The sequence below is a fragment of the Sceloporus undulatus genome, chromosome 4 (genome assembly GCF_019175285.1).
Source record: "Sceloporus undulatus isolate JIND9_A2432 ecotype Alabama chromosome 4, SceUnd_v1.1, whole genome shotgun sequence".
Lineage (NCBI taxonomy): Eukaryota > Metazoa > Chordata > Lepidosauria > Squamata > Phrynosomatidae > Sceloporus > Sceloporus undulatus.
Window position 1 is genome coordinate 74096034 of NC_056525.1, and position 19260 is coordinate 74115293.

A 19260-nucleotide genomic window follows, 5' to 3' on the forward strand; every position below is an offset into this window, starting at 1 on the left:
TATATCCCGCCTCTTCCACTTTGAGGATTGAGGCGGGTAACAGCAGAGTTAATACAGTATACAACAATAAAAACAACAAGCCCCACAAGACCTCGGCCCAACCCTCCCTCCCAACTATAAAATTAAACAGTAAAACATAGTTAAAAAGTACATAACAATACATCAAAATTAAAAAACAAACCACAAATAAGAAAAATAATAAAACAGCTTTGCGAGGTAGACACTATTCCAACAAAGACCATAGAGGATGTTCTTTGGACAACTGAACCATCCCCCTTGTCTCCTTCACAGGGAAGCCAAGTGTACATATTTAATCTGGGAATATCTATGCCAGGTTTCTTATGCAAAAACAGACACTTGTTCTTACATAATAAGGCTGAAATTACTTTAACTCATTAACTTTCTATTTCTATGCAGAATTGGAGGCTAGGTGCCTTAGAGATCTATGAAAGGGGAATTTTTTCCCTTGTCATTATAAGTGCCTAGGTAAAGAAACCACCAAAATGGGTCTAGAAAAAGTTTAAGGCGGTGAAGATGACTATTGCAAAGATGATTAACATGGATGAAGGAATACCTGAAAAAATACTATATAGGGTGGGAGGACATGGTAAGAGAGATGGTTCCCTAGAGGCTAAGAATTTACTTTATTCTCCAAATTTTTACAGCCAGCGGTACATTATTGAATTCTTGGAAATTGGTGGTGTCCTCACACTGTTGGAAATCCTTGGACTCAAGCAACTAAAAGAGGAGGACAAAAAGGAATCAATAAAACTGCTCCAGTTAATAGCACATTCTGGTAGAAAGTTCAAAGAGATTATCTGTGAAAGCTATGGTAGGCAAAATGTGACAAATGAGATGTAATGCTAGATGATTTAACTGATTTTGCCATTTTATACAAATGTGTTGGTATCTCCTAATGCAGAGTCAGTAGGTATTGCACATTATTTGATGCATGTGGCCTGAACTAGAGTAGGATTACTTTCTTCAGAATGGTTTACAGCAAGTGCTCCATCCAGTTTGAGACCACATTAACTGCCCTGGCTCAGTGCTAGGGAATCCTGGGAATAGAGTTGCTGTGGCACCAGAGCTATCTGACAGAGAAGGCTAAATGTCTCACAAAACTACAGTTCCCAGAATTCCCTAGCATTGAGCCATGGCAGTTAAAGCGGTCTCGAACTGGATTATTTCTGCAGTGTGTTTTGGACCATAGTCTAAGCTAGGATAGGGAATAATACACTCTTCTGATGTTTTTGGACTTCAGGTCCCATCAACTGCAGTTATCATGGCCAAGTCAGAAATGATAGAAAGTTTTAGTCCAGAACAAACAGAAGGTACCACATTGTCTTCATTTTGCCTCACAGTATCATGTGAGGGATATTATAATATATAACATAGTGCATAATCCTCTGTGGCCCGAAACAAACAAGGCCAAAAGAGGCAGCTTCTGGCCGCTTCTATAAAGCACATGCTGATTTTCTTTTGAAATTCCTTGGTGTGCTCTATTAGCCATCATATGTTTGCAATGTGGTTCCTAGTGCTTCTTTCATTCCTGAGCCCCGCTTGCACCTTTGGGATCTTTGTCTCCATGTATGATTGGAGTCTACGTTGCAGAATTTTGAGCAGAATTTTGCTTGCATGGGAAATTAATGCTATGGTCCTATAGTTGCTACAGTCTTTTGTGTCGCCTTTTGTGTCGCTTTACATGGGGGATGTATATTGATTATTTCTAGACTGTTGTCCACCATTTTGTTTTCCTTATTTGTTGGCATATATTAACACTAAAATTGATTCTGTCTGTGCAGATTGTAGCAATTCAACTAGAATATCATCTGTTCCTGATGATTTATTTTTTCCCAATTTCTCTTATTGCCGCTTCCACCTTGCTTTTTAGAATTTGGGGTTCATTTTACAAAATAGGTACAGTGTGCCCTTTCTTTATGAGGGGGATCTGTTCCGGACTCCCCCACGTAAAGCGAATTCCACCTATGCTCGAGCCCCATTTAAATGAATGGGGCTCATGCACGTAGCGGCGCAGCAGTGCACACACACCATGGGCACATGCCCCATTGTTCCCTACGGGACACGCCACCCCTTCTCCCTGCAAGGCATTCAGCGTACGTAAAAACGTATGTATTAAAGGATAGTGTTACTTAGCTGGCTCATTTTAGCCTGGTTTTTATCTTTGATCTTTATCTTTTTCCTACATAGGTGTGCGATCAATTGCTGAGTTTTTGGCCACTTCCAAGTCAGAAGAGACTCAAGAGCAAGTGCAAATTCTTCTGGATGCTTTAGGCCATGGCAACCCCAAGTACCAAACACAGGTGTACAAAGGCCTGATCGCTCTTCTAAAGTGCACTTCTCCCAAAGCCCAGCAACTCTCTCTGCAAACACTCAGGATAATACAGGTCAGCAAAACAAAATGTGGGATTAGGAACAGGGCATTCTTCTTTACATGGAACATTGTTTTCTAATGGATAGATTATGTTTACTAGGCTCACTAACACAAGGTCAAAGTATGTGTCTTTATGTTCCAAGTGTCTCTCAGTCTATCCATAAGTGGGAATAAATAAGGTTTCTATGGCTGCATGGTAGCTTCTTCTTCACTGTTCTTGATTTCTAACCATTCTTAGCATAAACAAGGCATCTTTGTAGGGACATCATTTCAGATTTTAGCATAAAGGGCAGGAAAGAGATTGCAACAGATTTAACAAAACTTTTGGATATGTACAAAGGGATCTTGCAGTACCTTTGAGGATATGCAAAAGAAGTTGTAGTGTGAACTTTCATAGACTTGATCTACTTCCTCAGCTGCATGAGAAAATGAATTTACAAAATGAATGAGTCTTGCAGCATTTAGAGTAATACATTATGACATGAGTTTCATAGGCTGAAACCCACTTCAAGTGCATAAAGATTCAACACATTTAGAGATGCATACAGCGGTTACATGTTTACAGGCATATATGCAGTTCAGGGAAATTACGGTGTCAGAGGGAGATTAGATGTGAAAATCAAAGGTAATAATTACATGAAAGCAAAATGTATGCAAAATTCTACAGTGACCAGTTAACAAAGCAGTTCTGTGTACATGAAAGTTTATATTCAATTATCACAATCTGTGCCTTTTCCTGTATTTCCCTCTGACCTCATGTAACCATCCACTGTCCCAAACGTGTATATAAATCTGCCATGTTATAACAGTTGATATATCTAAAGACGTGGACCCTGCTCAACAAAAATATATTTCATAATTAATTGAAGTTTTTAAGGTGCCACACAACCCTTTAGTCTGTTTCTCATTTTTACAATAACAGACTAAAATGTCTAGCTTTCTAGAAATTACAAACAGTGTATTTTAAAGAGTGTGTTTTGGCAACTTTTTAGTGTCTCAGCTACTTGCACTGTTATTTTAACCTGGATCATTACCTTCCCATGTCCCATCTAAGATTGTGCATTTGGCATAAATAAATTAGAATAAAATTAACTTAACAGCAGACAATCACAAAGTAGGCAGCTCAGCAGTTTGAGACCCAAGTACCACATGACAGAGTGAGCTCCCGTCACTAGCCCCAGCTTCTGCCAATCCAGCAGTTCAAAAGCATGTAAAAGTGCAAGTAAATAAATAGGTGCCACTTTGGTAGGAAGGTAACAGCATTCCATGCATTCATGTTGGTCACATGTTCATGGAGTCATCTTTGATAACGTTGGCTCCCTTGGCTAAGTAACAGAGATAAACACCACCCTCTACAGTCAGACACAACTTGACAATTGGTAAAATTCTGTTTATTGTCCTATTGTTGGACTAATAAATTTTTTGAAATCAGAGAAATTCAAGATAATGGCCCGTTACAAACGGACATAAAGTATGGACTGGGTCCGTATTAGGATTAGAAAGGGACGCCCCTAACCCTTCCGGACGCCCCTAACCCTAATACAGACCCAGTCCGTACAAAATGGCGGCGCTCGTTCCACACGGGGGCCGCCATCTTTACGTAGCGGATGCACCACATCCGCACGTCGCACAGCACATATGACGCTGCGAGTGCGCCATTGGTGCCTCGCAGCGTCATATCCGCGCTGCGGAAAGAAGCGCCATTTTGGGGTTTCTTTTTGCTCTGCGAGGGAGCTGCGCGGTTTGGCTGCTGCGGCTCCCCCACAGAGCAACCGGCAGCGGTGCGAGACTGCCCCTTCTGGGCGGTCTGTAATGTGCCAATGTATATTTGGAATGAATTTTTTAAAAAAATATGTCTTATCATTGGGCTGTGCAGGAACTCATCTATAGCATTTGTGTAAGGTTTACTTGCTTTCTCATACATAAAGCTTTTATTTGCCTCAAGATTACAATTTTTATTTGCCCTCAAACCAACCTTTACTTTTAGCTATTTCTGCTTTCAGTGTGAGAACTGATGAAGGGATGCATTCTAAAAGACAAAACATGTTCTTAAGAATATACAGCAACCAATTCCTTCAGCCTCTACTTAATATCTCTTATATCATTATTTCCAACAAAGTTTTGTCTCCTTCATAAGTTATTTGCTAAATAACATCATTAAGTGAATCTTAAAACATTGTCTTATTCAGGGTTGCATAAGCAACAAACAGCAGAAAAGGGAATTTGGGACTGGCTCTCCAAGTCAAAATATAATTTGTTGTCTGTTAGACCATGCTAACTCTGAAGTTCCTTCTTGTGTTCTGATTGTAATCCATATTTTTCAATGAAGTTTTATGTTGGAATTTTTGTAGGCAAAATCTGATTCCAGTTCAAGAACTAATACTTCTTCCCTCTTGCTCCATTCCTTTGCCAGACAATTGTGGGAGAAGCCCATCCAAGTATTGTGGGCTCTGTGCTGGGTGTACTTCGCTCACTACATTTGGAGGTGCAATATGAAGGTTAGCCTCTGTCTTTCCAAGCTATCTCTCAAAATGTTGGGACATGGAAAATACAAACCAATTGAAGGCTGAAAGTAGCATTTAACATAGCAGTGAGTACAGCCTAATATCTGTAAGACTGTAGGAATCCTAGTAACTAAAGCATATGTGAAAAAACAAATGATATGTAAAATATAGTACAGGACAAATGTTGTACATATATAAATCATCTAGCTCAGCTTCTCTCAAGATGGATCCTTCTAGTTAGTTTTACCAACAGTTGACCATACTCGCGGGGTCTGGTAGAAGTTGTGGCCAAAGAAACATGGAGTTAGAGAATGTGGATCTAATTACTAGCCTGTTTGATAATTATCTGGCAGTAGGGTTGCCATAATTCTCTACCACAAACCAGGACAAAATGTAGGACAAAATTTTGACCAAAATATAGGACAATTGTAGGATAAAATTTAGCCCAAAATGTAGGATATTTAAGGTCCTCTGTTTTTCTTAAATGTCAATTTAAGACGGCAATTTGTCCGGTGAAGAGTATTGGAAATTCAGTACTAGGACTCACTAGTTTACTGTCTGGTGACTTAATGGCTCATCCTGTGAAATACAGCTTTTATACTCTGGCTTTTCTTTAAAGTATATAAACTGTTCCCCAAAGTTTTCCACAGAAAGGGACATCTTAAAATTTTTGAGGTTTTGTTTCAACAGGGATGTGAGTTTTTGTTTGTTTTTTGGCATAAGGCAAGAAGCTGGCCTACATGATGCTTGCTTTACAGTGCACACTTATAGTGTTGATCAAGAGTTTCCCTCTTTGCATTAGCTGTGCTGTTTCATTACTTAATATTCTTTGCCCAGTCAGTTGCTGCTTTTCAACTTTCTGAAGCTGAAGACAGAAAACTAAGGAGAAGATCTCCAAAAAGCTAGCATGGGAATCTGTGTTCCACAAATTTGGGACTGCAACCACCATCAGCTCTAGCTGGCACAGCCAGTGCTGGAGGATGATGGGAGTTGCAGTTCAATATCTATAACTGTACATGTTGCCCAATGTAGTAAGCATTAAACAAGATCCTTTCTAAGTTTCCAGTTAGCAATATTTTTATTACCTCATTCAACTATAGTTCTTTAAAGTCTATTAAGTACTGCATGACTGCAGAGTAAGGTCCAAAACACACTACAGAAATAATCCAGTTTGAGACCGCTTTAACTGCCCTGGCTCAATGCTAGGGAGTTCTGGGAACATGAGTTTTGTGAGTCATTGAGCCTTCTCTGTCAGAGTTCTAGTGCCACAATCAACTACAAATCCCAGGTTTCCCTAGCACTGAGCCAGGGCAGTTAAAGCAGTCTCAAACTGAATTATTTCTGAAGTGTGTTTTGGACACATTACAGTCAGCGACACTGAATGCAGCCAAATACTTATAACTCCAAGTATCCAACCTTAAACAGAAGGTATGCAGACAAAAAGGTCTAACTCTAACACCTGAATTTTACTCCTGCGAGCAAGCTACATCATGCTATTTGTAGATAGAATATACAACTGGAAATCACTTCCAATTACTGTATAACTTACTGGTTTGCCTGGGGTTTTCAGAGGGGTAGAATGTTTTGATGTGATCAGTCATTCCTCGAGGTCTCCAAGCAGTAAACAACCAGTTTGGAGATGAAAATGCCAGTGGCTTTTGAAGAATCTGAGCAAGACTAGGGGGGCATAAAAAGCCCCCCATGGGTCACATAGCTTACACATCACATGCTACCTGCTCCTAACAGAGCATGTACTGAGAATAAAACAAAAACAAATAAGCAATGCTGTTAAAAACACAAGAGCTAAAACATTTTAAAACACAATTGAAACATGTGTTATATGTTGTCCCCAGTCCGTGCCCCAAAATAACTGTTTCTTTTCTGCTGTGTGTGGATATATTCTTGAATAAGCATTGAGACTTTTGCTGAGGAGCCAGACTAAAAATGTCAAACAGCTATGTATGGTTGTGAAAGCTGGACAATGAAGAAAACTGATAGGAAGAAAATCATATTTTGCCTCCCTCCCCCCACCCAAATGTGGTTGCTAGAGTTCTGTAGATGCTGTGGGCTAAGTCCGAACTCTCACTGGAAGAGAACTAAACCGAGAGTATTGTACTTTGGCCATATCATGAGAAGACATGGGTCACTAGAAAATATAATAACATATAGTAAAGTAGAACACAGTAGGAAATGAGGAAGAACATACTCCAGATGGATAGACTGAAATTAAAAAGTCACAATCCTGAGTCGGCAAACCTGAGCAGAGTAGTTGATGATACAGCAACTAAGAAGTCTCTCATTTATAGGGTTGCATACCAAAGTACAGTGCACCCGCGTTATATATGGCTTTGAGCTTATGCACAAAGCTGCGTAGAGCCATGCAGGAGCGCATGGGGTGCAAAGGGCAGCACGTCCCATTCGAATGAATGGGGTGTGCGCCCATGGCGCGAGCGTGCCACCGCACCACTGCACCGCCACGTGCACAAGCCCCATTCACTTGAATGAGGCTCAAGCATACGCGATATTTGGCTTACGCGGGGGGGAGGTCCGGAATGGATCCCCACGTAAGCCAAGGGCACACTGTATACCTGATGGTTGTTAACAACTTCTGCCTTAGCACACAACATACCCAGACATAAATGGAGCAGAAGCTACCACTTTGTCCCTCAAAGTCTCTAAGAAATACTGTAGTTTGCACTGTGAAAGAGGAGCTGTTTGAGTACTGTGTGTTTCATGTGACAAAGAATCAACATTGATATTTACTTCCTTCCAGCAATTCAACTGATCAAGGACCTTATGTCGTATGACGTACGGCCAAGAGTCTTACAAGGATTAGTAGAACTATTGAAGCCATCAAGACAGGAGACTGCCAAAATGCAAGCCAAGATCTTGGAAGGTGAAATTCTCAAACACAGCCAATTTAAACCTGGTTGTTTGGGTATAACAGATGAGCACTGACAGCTAAAAAACAGTTTCTGTCCACCAGAAACTGTTTCAGAAATTAGAGCCTGGAAAACAGACTTCAAGGCAAAATCCCTTGCTTCCTTGTCTCATCTGTGAAATGGCAATTGAAAGATAGTGGTCTAAGGCAGATGGTGGTCAGAGGCAGAATTTATATGGATTTTCTTTGGGAATCTAGTTTCCTCAAATCTTTTGACCAATTTTTATAGCAAAACTGAAGGGGCTGAGAATTTATGAATCATAGAACTTATCCCTTCATTGTTTCCCAAATTCAGAAGAAGGCACATTGGATCTGATGGAGTCCTTGCCTGCATATGTTCAGCAAGCAGCTGCAGCAAAAGCAATTGGGTAAGAGATCATAATGGGTTATGAAACCACTTGCCAAAACACTGAAACAAACTGTGAGCAGCATTGTTAGTTCAGTTTGGAGTAGGCAGCAAACACATGCAATATTAATAGTGGCTTACTTATTGTGTGAAATCGGCCCCAGGGCAGTCCAGACAGGAGCAGATTATACACTGCCCTTCACTGCTGCTGAGGATCACGAACATGTTTTATGCATTTTTGCTATATCACAGAGGACCGGAGTAATGTAGCTAACATTATTTTCCCAGTCATATTGATCAGTGTTGGGGGTATATCTAATCAAGGACACTACTTATATAATTTGTTGTTGTTATGGTACTGGAATATGTGAAGGCCATAGGTGTGACAACTTTGGCTAACTGTGAAGATACAGTTAACATTCTTAGAAAGTACTCAGTTATTTAGACCAGCAGCAATTTGGAAAGTCAAGGACAGTAAGGCCTTCCTGGATCCCACCGTTCTGAACAATTACTAGCTAGTCTCTAACATTTCATTCTTGGTCAAGGTTCTGGAGCCTGTGGTGGCCTCCTAGCTCCTGGGGTTTCTGGATGAGACAGATTATCGAGGGGGGGGAGGAAGGAGGGTTGCTGCATTAGAGCCAAGCATTGGTGGTGATGGATTTCAGTGGGCAAAAGGAGCAAGATTTGGGTGCACACAAGGGCATGTTCATTCCTCACTTTCCAACCTCTCCCCTCCACATCTTCTCTGAAAGTATTCTTCTTTCATGCCCCAATTTCTACAGTATTCTTGAAGCCCATAGAGCTCCCAGAAAGGACTAGTGTAAGCAGTATTAAACAAAGCTTCTTAAGAGGGAATCAGGACTTCTGCATTACAAGTCAGATGAGCATTCCTAGAAGTGGCATCCTCCAATGTGGGGGTGGCAGCTGGGGTTGAGGCTGCTTGGCTCTGAATGACTCATGGAAGGGGCACTAAACGCCACGTAGTTGGTCCTAACAAAGCACATGCATCTGGTGGGTGATTTCAGGGCAAGCTTCAAATGAGTCTTAAGAAGATTTTTTGGATGTTACCCTACCGTATCTATTGTGGATGAAAAAAAGAGGAGATAATAGAGCAGAGAGTTAGGTGGTGATTTTAATAGGGTGATGAAGTAAAATAAGGGGAAAGATTATAAAGAATAAGGAGGAAAACATGAAGGAGATATAACCTGGTGAAGGCAAAGATAAAACTGGAGGAACCATGTAATCTTGCCTCTTCCAGTCTTCTTTATTGCATGCAGAGGATATATCAAACAGATCACTGATGAGCTACTTTTGTACACCTCCAAAAATACAGCCTTTGCACTCCTGCTTTCCTAATTGTTGCTTTACATGTGTTGAATTGGACCCAACCACCTTATTTTTCTGATAATGCATTTAGGCATGAAAACCAACAATGCAGCAATTAAGAACTATCAAGCAATTATTAAAGGTGCAATGCAACTTAAATCTCTGGGATACGCCCTGTACTCTGTCTCTGTTCTCCCACCACTGATCTGATTAACACTCACTTCACAGAATTCTGGCCCAAGACTCCAGAGAGATGGCAGAGGAGCTGCTCTTCTTGAATGTGGTACATGGCCTTATGTGTGCCATGGGCAACAAAGATCACACCAACTGCCAGAGGCAGGCAAGCATCACACTAGAGGCAAGTGGCTTTAGAGTCTAGGGAATTACATCTGGATGCTTCTGATTCCTTCTTGAAAGATTAAGTGATGGCTTGGTAGACTGGATAGGACCAGAAAAGGTTAGTGGATGAAACCAAAGGGCAATAAGATCACACTAGTGATATAGTGTTTAGAATTTAGGATGTATGGTTTAGTAATAGTGGAAAGGTGACTGTTGTCTGTAACAGAGAAGGAACTGCCTCCAAATAAGCCAGAAAGTTATACCTCTGCAAAAACAGATTTCACCATTAAGAAACTTCTCACTTGAATACACCAGCTGATGTGAGATGGTGAGGATGGAAACGACTTAGGGAGTCCTCACTCCTCATAAAGATTTTGGAAGAATGACGGAAAAAACAGAACAAGGTGTTATGTAATCTGAATAATAAATCCTAGAATATTGAGTCTTATTGCCCTCTTTCTTAAATAGCAGCATTACTTTAATTTTCCTTTAAAACTGTTGTTTCCTTGCAGTACTTTGTACAGAATTTCATAGTGGTTGAGAATCATGTAAAAGCAGCCATGGGAGAAAAATTGTTCCAGCTCTTTATGGTATGTATTACCTGTGCTTTCTAAACAGCATTTGTTTGATGGAACCCTTGGATCTAAGGTACAGGTATATTTTCTGAACACAATAAGTAAACATTCCCAATTTCCAGAAGAGTGGCATCTCTCCAAAGATGGTATCATGATAACAATTGCATTTTCAGAGTTTCACACAAGAGTGCTGTCTCATACATCCAATTGCTCAATGGTATAATCCAGTACAACTGGCTTTAGCCCAGTGGTTTTGGATTACAGATAATTTATCTGTCCCTGCCCAGACAAGTATCATTTTATCCTCTTCCTCAGTAGATCTAGTTAGACATGTATCTGAAAGAAAATTAGGCATTTATCTGAACATATGTTCAGGGCAATGGTGTAACCCTTACTACTCTATCATCCCTGTTTTATGTTATTACTTAGGTACCACATCATCTGTATTTTTATCTTGAAGGGAAGGGCCTTAGCTCAATAGTACACATCCTTTACATGCAGACGGTCACCAGTTCCATCTCTGACATTGCCAATTCTATCTTGGAAAAACCCCTGGAGAAACAACACCAGTCACTGTAAATATATGCACACATATGGCCTGATTCACTAATATAATTATGCAATGACAAAGGAGGATTATGAGACAGCTTCTTGTTTTTCTAATTTATAAGTTTATGTTGCAGAAGCAATGTTTTAAAAGCATTTTGGAAGGCTAGCTATGTAACATCTATAGTTAGTTCTTATTTGTTAACACATTCAAAAGAATTCTAAAAAGTTGATAAAGCAGGACTGCTGTCTACAAAAGTTCTACTGAATGTTCTTTTAGCTTCTACTTGCTTAATAATCTAGTTTTAACACGCATTTGTCAGCTAAACCGTAACCCTCTAACTCAAAAGTGGAGAAAGTATGCTGCTCAAAATCTCCACCATCTCCCTTGTGTTGTGTTTTAAAGTCCTGTTTCAGAAAAATTGCTGTTAATGGCTTCTTTGAACCTTTTTATTAACCATGCCTGATAGCATCCTCTTGGAGGTGATTCTATATTTTTTAATCTGTGGTATATTAGGAACTGTTTACCTATTATTCTCAATTTGTGTGCAGCCTTTGACACTGTGGATCACTGTCTCCTAGTTGATATACTTTCTGACCTCAGGTTCTCGGACTCTGTTCTTGATTGGTTTAAATCTTATTTGTCAGATAGATGTTTTGCAGTGGTCACGGGTGGTCAGACTTCGTCCTCTGTTCCGTTATCTGTTGGAGTTCCCTAGGGCTCTGTTTTGGGTCCCCTACTGTTCTCTCTTTACATATTGTTCCTAGGAAAACTTATCAGCTCTTTTGATTTTTCCTATTATCTGTATGCCGATGACACTCAGCTGTATCTTTCCACCCCTGACCTTTCTCCAAGGCTTGAACAACAAGTTTCATCTTGTCTTACAGCTGTCTCGCAGTGGATGCGCCATCAGCGTTTGAAGCTCAACATGTCCACGGCAGAGCTTCTTGTCTTTCCACCTAAGTCCATCCTTCAATACTCCTTTTCTGTTTCTGTTGATGACATCTCTATTCGACTGGTCCAGGAAGCCCGCAGTCTTGGTTTCATTTTTTATTTTTCTCTGTCATGTATCCCTCAGATCCAGGCCACAGCCAAGGCTTGTATATTCTTTCTCTACAATATTGCTAAAATCTGTCAATTTTTTCGGTCTCTACTGCCAAGACTCTAGTCCCCACTCTGGTCATCTCACGACTAGATTATTGTAAACTCCTTCTGGCAGGGCTTCTTCTCTCTCACCACCGTCCTTTAATTTATGTCCAGCATTCAGCTGCATGCATTATTACATCTGCTCGCCACTTTGACCATGTTTCTCCTCTACTATCATCCCTTCACTGGCTCCCCTTCCTCTTTCATATTCAGTATAAGCTCCTGTTGTTGATTTTTAAAGCTCTGCATGGGCTGGCCCCTCCTTATTTATCTGAACTTGTTTCTCCTCACATTCCCACTGGTACTCTCCATTCTGGTAGTCTAGGTCTGCTGTCCCAGCCTAGGATCTCCACTTTCCCATCCCGGATTCGTCCCTTCTCAATTGCTGCCCCTCACTCCTGGAACCTTCTTCTCCCATGAGCACGGGTCATCACTTCTTTAACCAGTTTCAAAACTGAGTTGAAGATTATATTGTTCAGAGAAGCGTTCCCAGGCATTGTGTGATTGTTTATCTGATTGTTATCTGACATTTGATTTGATATTTTGTTTATTAATTTGTTGCCTGCTTATTTTTATCTAATTCTTTTTTTTTGTATTATTTTATATGTATTTTGTAAAATGTACACCATTGGCAGGCTTCAATTTTATTGTTTGTATGTACAGCGCTGTGTAAATCTACAGCGTTATATAAATTAAGTATAATAATAATAATCTAATCAGGAAAAAAAAGAGGTAAAGTCATTCAGTTGTCATAACATTTAGCCTTTAGTTGTTTCTTAGCATTGTTTTAAGATCACTCACTGTTTTGGCAACAGCTGAGGGAAGTAAGATTATCCCTCCCCAATACTTTGATAGTTTTGTCTGGTATGTGCACTACAACCAACCTTAACGCAGTCTAGACCCTTATACCATTCTGATTTTGGTTAAATTAACCAAAGCATAAAATTTTGCCCATTCCAGGCTTATTTTTATGTAAAATATAGCAGCTGAAATGTAGCAAGAGTAGTTATGCATCAATGGGGCATAGTAAACAAGCAGCAATCTCATAAAGGTGAGTTCAATTTCCTTAGAAACTTTTTAAAGTGGTTTTTCTAGCAAAAATAATTCACACATTTGGTTGAATGTCAAAGCGATGCACTATCAAGTGGTGATTGTGTATATCAACTAGCTTTCTACTCTGTGTTTAGAAATCCTAGCATCTTAATAGAGAGATGACCATGGTTCCAGACAGGTGCCAAGCATCTAACAGAAAGTACCCCCTTTAATTGCTGAATGTTTCATCTTTTTTTCATTCCAGCAAGATGCTACAAACTTGTACTTGAATATGGATGCTGTACAAGCTGATATCCTGGCCACTAATATAGTTAACATGCCAGCAGAATTTTTGGCTAAAGCAAAAATGGAATGGGCAGGTATGTTCACTGCAGCTGTGGGCCACATATCTCTGGAGTACTATCTGTGATGGCATTTTATGTGACGCTTTTACAAAGGAATGAGAATTCTAATTTAGACATAGTAGGTATTAAGACAGAGAATTGGGTGGCAGCTTTATCTCAGAGCTGACACTGTGTCTTAAGTTTAGCTGATATATATTATCTTTTAAAATATTTAACTTCTACAGCAAAACTCCAGGTGCAATGTATTTTTCTTATACCCTGAACAACCCTGTAATCTAGGCTGAGTAGTCTTAATGCACCATTGTACCCAATATACTGCACTGGCTTTCTAGAGGATTTTGATTATGTTAATAGGGTTGGGCTCTCCGTATCCAGATTCTGTATCCACAGATTTAACCATTCATGGCCTGAAAATATTCAAAAAATATAAATTCCCCAAACAAAGCTTGATTTTGCAATTTTATATAAGGGACACCATTTTACTACACCATTGTATTTAATGGAACTTGAGCATCCACAGATTTTGATATCCATGGGGGGGGGGGGGGGGGGGCTGGAACCAAACCCCAGCAGATACCAAGGACGCTCTGTATGTATGACCTATTGCCTAAGCATTTTGATGGCATATGACTCCTTTTCTACCCCTAGAAAAAGAATCAAGCCCTGAAGAGGAACTGCTGACTGAAGATAGTAATTTATCTCCTCAACCAGATACCTTGTAACTGCACCTTGTTCCCCTATTGGGCTATAATGTCAATTTTCTTCTTGTTTTTTCCATGAGTTCCATATATTCAAATTCCTTGTGCCTTTCTGGATCCTTGCCATTCATCCCTGTGAAAAATATGTGAATGTCTATGTGACTGCAGTACAATGTGAGTTCCAAATGCATTATAGCAGATGAACTCTAGTCCTACTTGCCTTTCTCAGTTCTGAAATACACCTAAGATTATTAACATGTACAGTACAGCTGGATCATTGTTTCCAGGACCACAGCCCCAACCTAACCTTTGTTACTGGTCTGTGAAGATAAACATGATGTGACCACTTATATATTTGCCTTGAGTTCCTAGAAGAAGATGAGATACCCATGTGAGAAATAAAATACAGTATTGCTATTTTATTTACTGAAAGGTCATGCTTTACCCCAAAGTAACATTTCAAATGTGTAGATTCAGCTGTTCAGACATTCAAACAGATGTTTATTTCCCTGTACTTTCTCTTCTACTGTAAGTTCAGAACCCTACAACCAACAAATTGTTGGTTCTAGAGTAGTCCTATCAGTACATTTTGAGTTGTACTGTTAGAATGAAGTGGCCCAATTAAACCCCACTTAGCTAATTCCTACAATTCTCTTTGTAAAAATCGGACCAAAAGAAAGGAAGTCTGATCTCAGAGATGGACACAGCTGCTTTTTGGTAGTTTTTTCCCAGAATTACAACTGTCAGATATTTTCTTCTAAGCACATAGATGGGTGAATTTGGGAAAGAAGAATAAACTATATGCCAGATTTCAATACCAGGGTAATATTTGTAAGTTTATACATAGACTAACAATTTGGGTTCTTATCTCTTTACTTATGTGTTGGGTTGTGATAAATTGATATGCACAATGCACTTGATTCTGAAAGTGTGTATAGATTTATGACAACCCAGCACATTGGCTACAATCTTTAAAACTATTTAATTAATTGTTGGTTTCACAACCTCTACGTCAGCCTTCCAAGCCTTCTAAGTCTGAAGTCACACAATTAATCCACATAAAATCAGTAACTTCACTCTTGCATACACAGTTAGGTGTCAGTTATCTAAAAGCAAAAGGTAGGTTTTTTTAAATGGAATTCAGAATGGACAAACTATGCTAGTGAGTAAAATAAACAAAAAACATCACTTTCTAAGTCTTGATATAGGTCAGCTTTCTTCTGGGGTGGGGGATTATCCATCTCTGTTGTCATGGCCATTGATTCCAACAACACTGCTCCAGATGTAGTGGCAGAAGAGAACAGGTGTTCCTGATGTGTCTTGATATATCCTTTCAGCCACTGCCACACTGCAACAGCAATGACAGTGGAGTTTTCCATGACCTCCCCCACCCACCACCAAAGAACTTCATTGGCAGAGAGGGAAGTGTGAAATATCCAGTAGCCTTTCAGCCACCCTCTACAATAATCTAGGTTTGCTTCTTTAATATCAATGCCTGGAACTTGGAAATGATGGAAGATGCTGGATAGGAAAGGGAGTTCTATGTGTCTACAGAGTGTTCTTCCTCTGCCATGGATATAGCTTTTTTTGTTAACATACAAAGTTATGTATGCTCACCCATCCCATACAGGACTACATTTTATGAATGTACTATTGTTAATTTGGAAAAGTTTAGACACAGCAACTCCAAAAAGAAAGCTGCTATTGGGAATGGTTATTTTTTGATTTTGCTTTTAAGCAGATCTGGCCAGTCTTTTAAAACCTAAATTTGGGTGTCAGTCACACTGTGCTGGGAAGTAGAGGGACAAAAGAAAAACAAAGCAAGAATAAATTAGGTGAAGCTCTTTAAAAACCTAAGTGAAGAAAAAACAATGGAATGCTCCAAGGTTTCCTCATTCCATTGGCAGGTTTCATAGAAGAGTGCTGCTCAAAACTGCCTCCCTGTAGAAAGATCTCTGGTGCATAAATGTTACAATGGATCTCTTTCCACAGGGAGTAATTATCCATTAGGATTTGTTACATTTCCACAAGTAAGTAAGAAAAACCATTAGTGCCCTTTTAATACAGAACTTAATAATGTCAGAAAGATTTATTTAAACAGGTTTAGTTACTGTTTCCTCCCTATTAAAAATGTATACAACAGCAAATCCAGTTTAAGAGTCAATAGACTGCATTCAATTTAGACATTCAAAACACATTTCACAAAAGATTTTCTGTACACTAGAAATATACACGTTTACCAAATGATACTAAAGCACCCACCCTGTGTAGCTTTCAGTATTGAAAAAGATGAGTAGCAATCCCAGAAACATCACATTCTGATAGAACACTGTCTCCTGTCTGCATCACAGGTAGCATTCCCTGCAAAAAATAGGGACCCCCCTCCTCAAACCAGAGGCTGAATCTTGGATTGCATTTAAAATATGTTAACACCAAACCAGAGAAGTGACAGGCAAATGGAGAAGGGAAAGATTCATTTTAACAATTGGGTGGCTGCTGAAGTTGTTTCTTATTCAGATGCTTGCTAGCTTGTTCTTCCATCTGCATGGCAAGGGTTAGTTCTTCCAGAGTCTCTGCAACAGAAGGGGAGGAAAGAGACACAGAAAATGTACAAATCAACACATGGCTCACAAAACATAGGCAAGTAAATCACAAGCCACTAAATCTCAAAATATCTGCAACTTATGCAAAGCATATCTGTAACATATAAAAAGCAACATTACCCTTATAACTCATTTCAGTCTATGTGATACTTATGGTATGTGTGGGTGGGTGGGTGTGTCAGTATAATCATATTTACCTGCAGGTATCTTAGAATTTGTGTACACTCATGAGAAAATAGTAGAAGAAAAAGCCCAAAGTCAGTTCACCAATCTATTTCTAACAGGAGAAAGGTGGCTTCATAAAATCAACACACAAAGAAGCGTTCTACCTATAAAATTAAAATGCAGACACTTGGCACAATGTTATCCCTAATAGGGCATGGACAAGGTGTGGATTAGATTATGCTCTTGCTATTACTGGACAAAAGTACTGTATGGAAAACATTACTTTTTGCTATCTTAAGTACAGTAGAATTCTCATAACTCTGCAAGCCTTTGTACATTGTTTTGTTAGCTTAGCTGACTTGGTAGCCAAATAGGTTTTTTAAATGAGCACTACCTATTCCATTACTTCGTACACAGTGCCCATCTTTTGTAAGGGGGACAAACAAGTATGAGATATCAGCATAAATACCCTTGAAGTGAAACTCAGACTTTTTACTATAAACAACTCTCTCTCTCTCTATCTCTCTCTCTCTCTCCCCCCCCCCCCCCCCCCCCCCAAATTCCCATAGCATAGTACAAGAACATCCATTTCATCTCCCTTTATCTCTTCCTTCCATGTTTGTCTAGGAACATAACGGTTTTGTTATTTGTGTTGAAGCATTTAAGTTACTTGAAGTTATTCTGCATGATCTATTTTTAACACTATAAGTAACTTGCAGATCATCTTAGCCTTCATCAATGCCATTGATCTTACTATTGCTTGCTGCAAAACCCAAAACTTTTGCATAACAACATCAATTCTGTACTTTCTTATAGTGCCAATACATGAATTAATAGGATCAACAGGAAGAATGAAAGGCTAACTCCCAGGTAAATCTACCCTTTGAATTCTTTACTACCACCACTGCCAAACTAGTGAAATGTACCTTTCAAAGTAAGGAAACTTTTGGTTCCTTCATTTATGAAGCACTGAGTTTCATACACAAATGCCTCCAGGTCATATTCTGGTTGTTCCGCAATGTTCAGGAGAGAGTTACAGGTATTCATTTTCTGGATGCAGAAGTAAGAAAAGTTAGGGAATTGGGGTGAGTCTATGATTTATAGTGATTCAATCATTCACTGCAAGGACACAAATTAGCTGAATTTGTTTGGAACTGTCTGATTGATCATAAGCCTCATTTCAAAGCCAAAAGGAGTACAATTTGTAGCACAATCCACATTTTTCACCAAAGCAAGTCCCATCAGAGTCAATATGCAGGTTTAGTGCATCAAACATGAAGACATACCTCCCTGACTTCCTTAAGTTCTTCGATTGCCTTATCCTCAAGCTCACTAATCCGGGTGAGAGCTTCACGGAAACTGGACAGATGAGGAGACAGCTCATCTTCAGAAAGCTGCTGTTCATAATAGAAAGTATTAACACAATCTTGCAAAAAACTATTTTTCCAAAACTATTTTTCCAGAGACTGATCCCAATCATAAAATAAATAAAATAAAACTTTTCTTTCTACCCTGCTTTTCTGTAATAAAACAATCAAAGTGGCTAACAATTAAAATATCCTCACACAAAATTACAACAGTATTACAACACATTACAGTTAAAAATTTAAAGTTTTCTAATTAAAATAAGCAGAACATGGACAAAGCGACAATATAGTACCTGGTGTGAGGGAGTAATCATTCTGTGGCTGAACAGTTTTATTCAGGAAAGGCCCGCTGGAAGAGATCCATCTTGACAGATTTTTAAAAACTGTCTAAGATGGTAATTTGACGGAACTCATTCGGCAGGCTGTTCCATAGTCTGGGAGCAGTAGCAGAGAAGGCCCTCTGGGAGGTTGCAGTTAGTCTGGTCTTTAGAGGCTGCAATAAATTACAGTTGTCCCTCCATATTCGCTAGGGTTAGGGGAACAAGACTCCCGTGAATATGGAAAAACCACAAATAACAAAAACACTGTTTTTACCTGAGAGGACACCTCTCTAGGAATCTCTAGGTCCTCCAGTGCAACTCTGTGGTCAATGTCCAACATACACTGACCATAGAATAGCACTGGAGTAGCTACAAATGGTCTTTCAGTGCAACTTTTAGTTAAAGTTGACCACAGAGCTGCACTGGAGGGCCCAGACAGTCCTAGAGAGAACATATTAATCAAATCCGTGAAAAATCAAATCTGCAAATATCAAATCCGCAAATATGGAGGGATGACTGTACTCCCAGAGGACCTGAGTGTTCAGGATGGATTATATGGAAGTAGGGAATCCCTCAAATAGGTTGGACCCAAGC

At 39.5% G+C, this 19260-nt stretch overlaps 2 protein-coding genes across 4 annotated transcripts in view; one reads left to right on the forward strand and one right to left on the reverse strand.

Moving 5' to 3' along the window:
• ARMH1 (armadillo like helical domain containing 1) overlaps positions 1–14561 on the forward strand; it is a 17476-nt gene extending 2915 nt beyond the window's left edge. The window contains exons 4-12 of one of the 3 annotated variants that reach the window (XM_042464846.1): positions 666–832; positions 2209–2405; positions 4806–4890; positions 7670–7792; positions 8136–8205; positions 9738–9867; positions 10361–10438; positions 13414–13528; positions 14162–14561. In XM_042464846.1, coding sequence (XP_042320780.1) covers positions 666–832; positions 2209–2405; positions 4806–4890; positions 7670–7792; positions 8136–8205; positions 9738–9867; positions 10361–10438; positions 13414–13528; positions 14162–14235 — 1039 coding nt within the window. In that variant the 3' untranslated portion in view covers positions 14236–14561. Of the gene's footprint in view, positions 1–665; positions 833–2208; positions 2406–4805; positions 4891–7669; positions 7793–8132; positions 8206–9737; positions 9868–10360; positions 10439–13413; positions 13529–14161 lie in introns of all 3 variants that reach the window. The other 2 variants (XM_042464844.1, XM_042464847.1) reach the window with 2 other exon arrangements.
• Positions 14562–16267: 1706 nt separating this feature from the next.
• Positions 16268–19260, reverse strand: part of KIF2C (kinesin family member 2C) — a 39729-nt gene continuing 36736 nt past the window's right edge. Inside the window, 3 exon segments of the mRNA XM_042464843.1 lie at positions 16268–16784; positions 17906–18029; positions 18266–18373. Of these exon segments, the coding sequence (XP_042320777.1) occupies positions 16690–16784; positions 17906–18029; positions 18266–18373 (327 nt within the window). The 3' untranslated portion in view covers positions 16268–16689.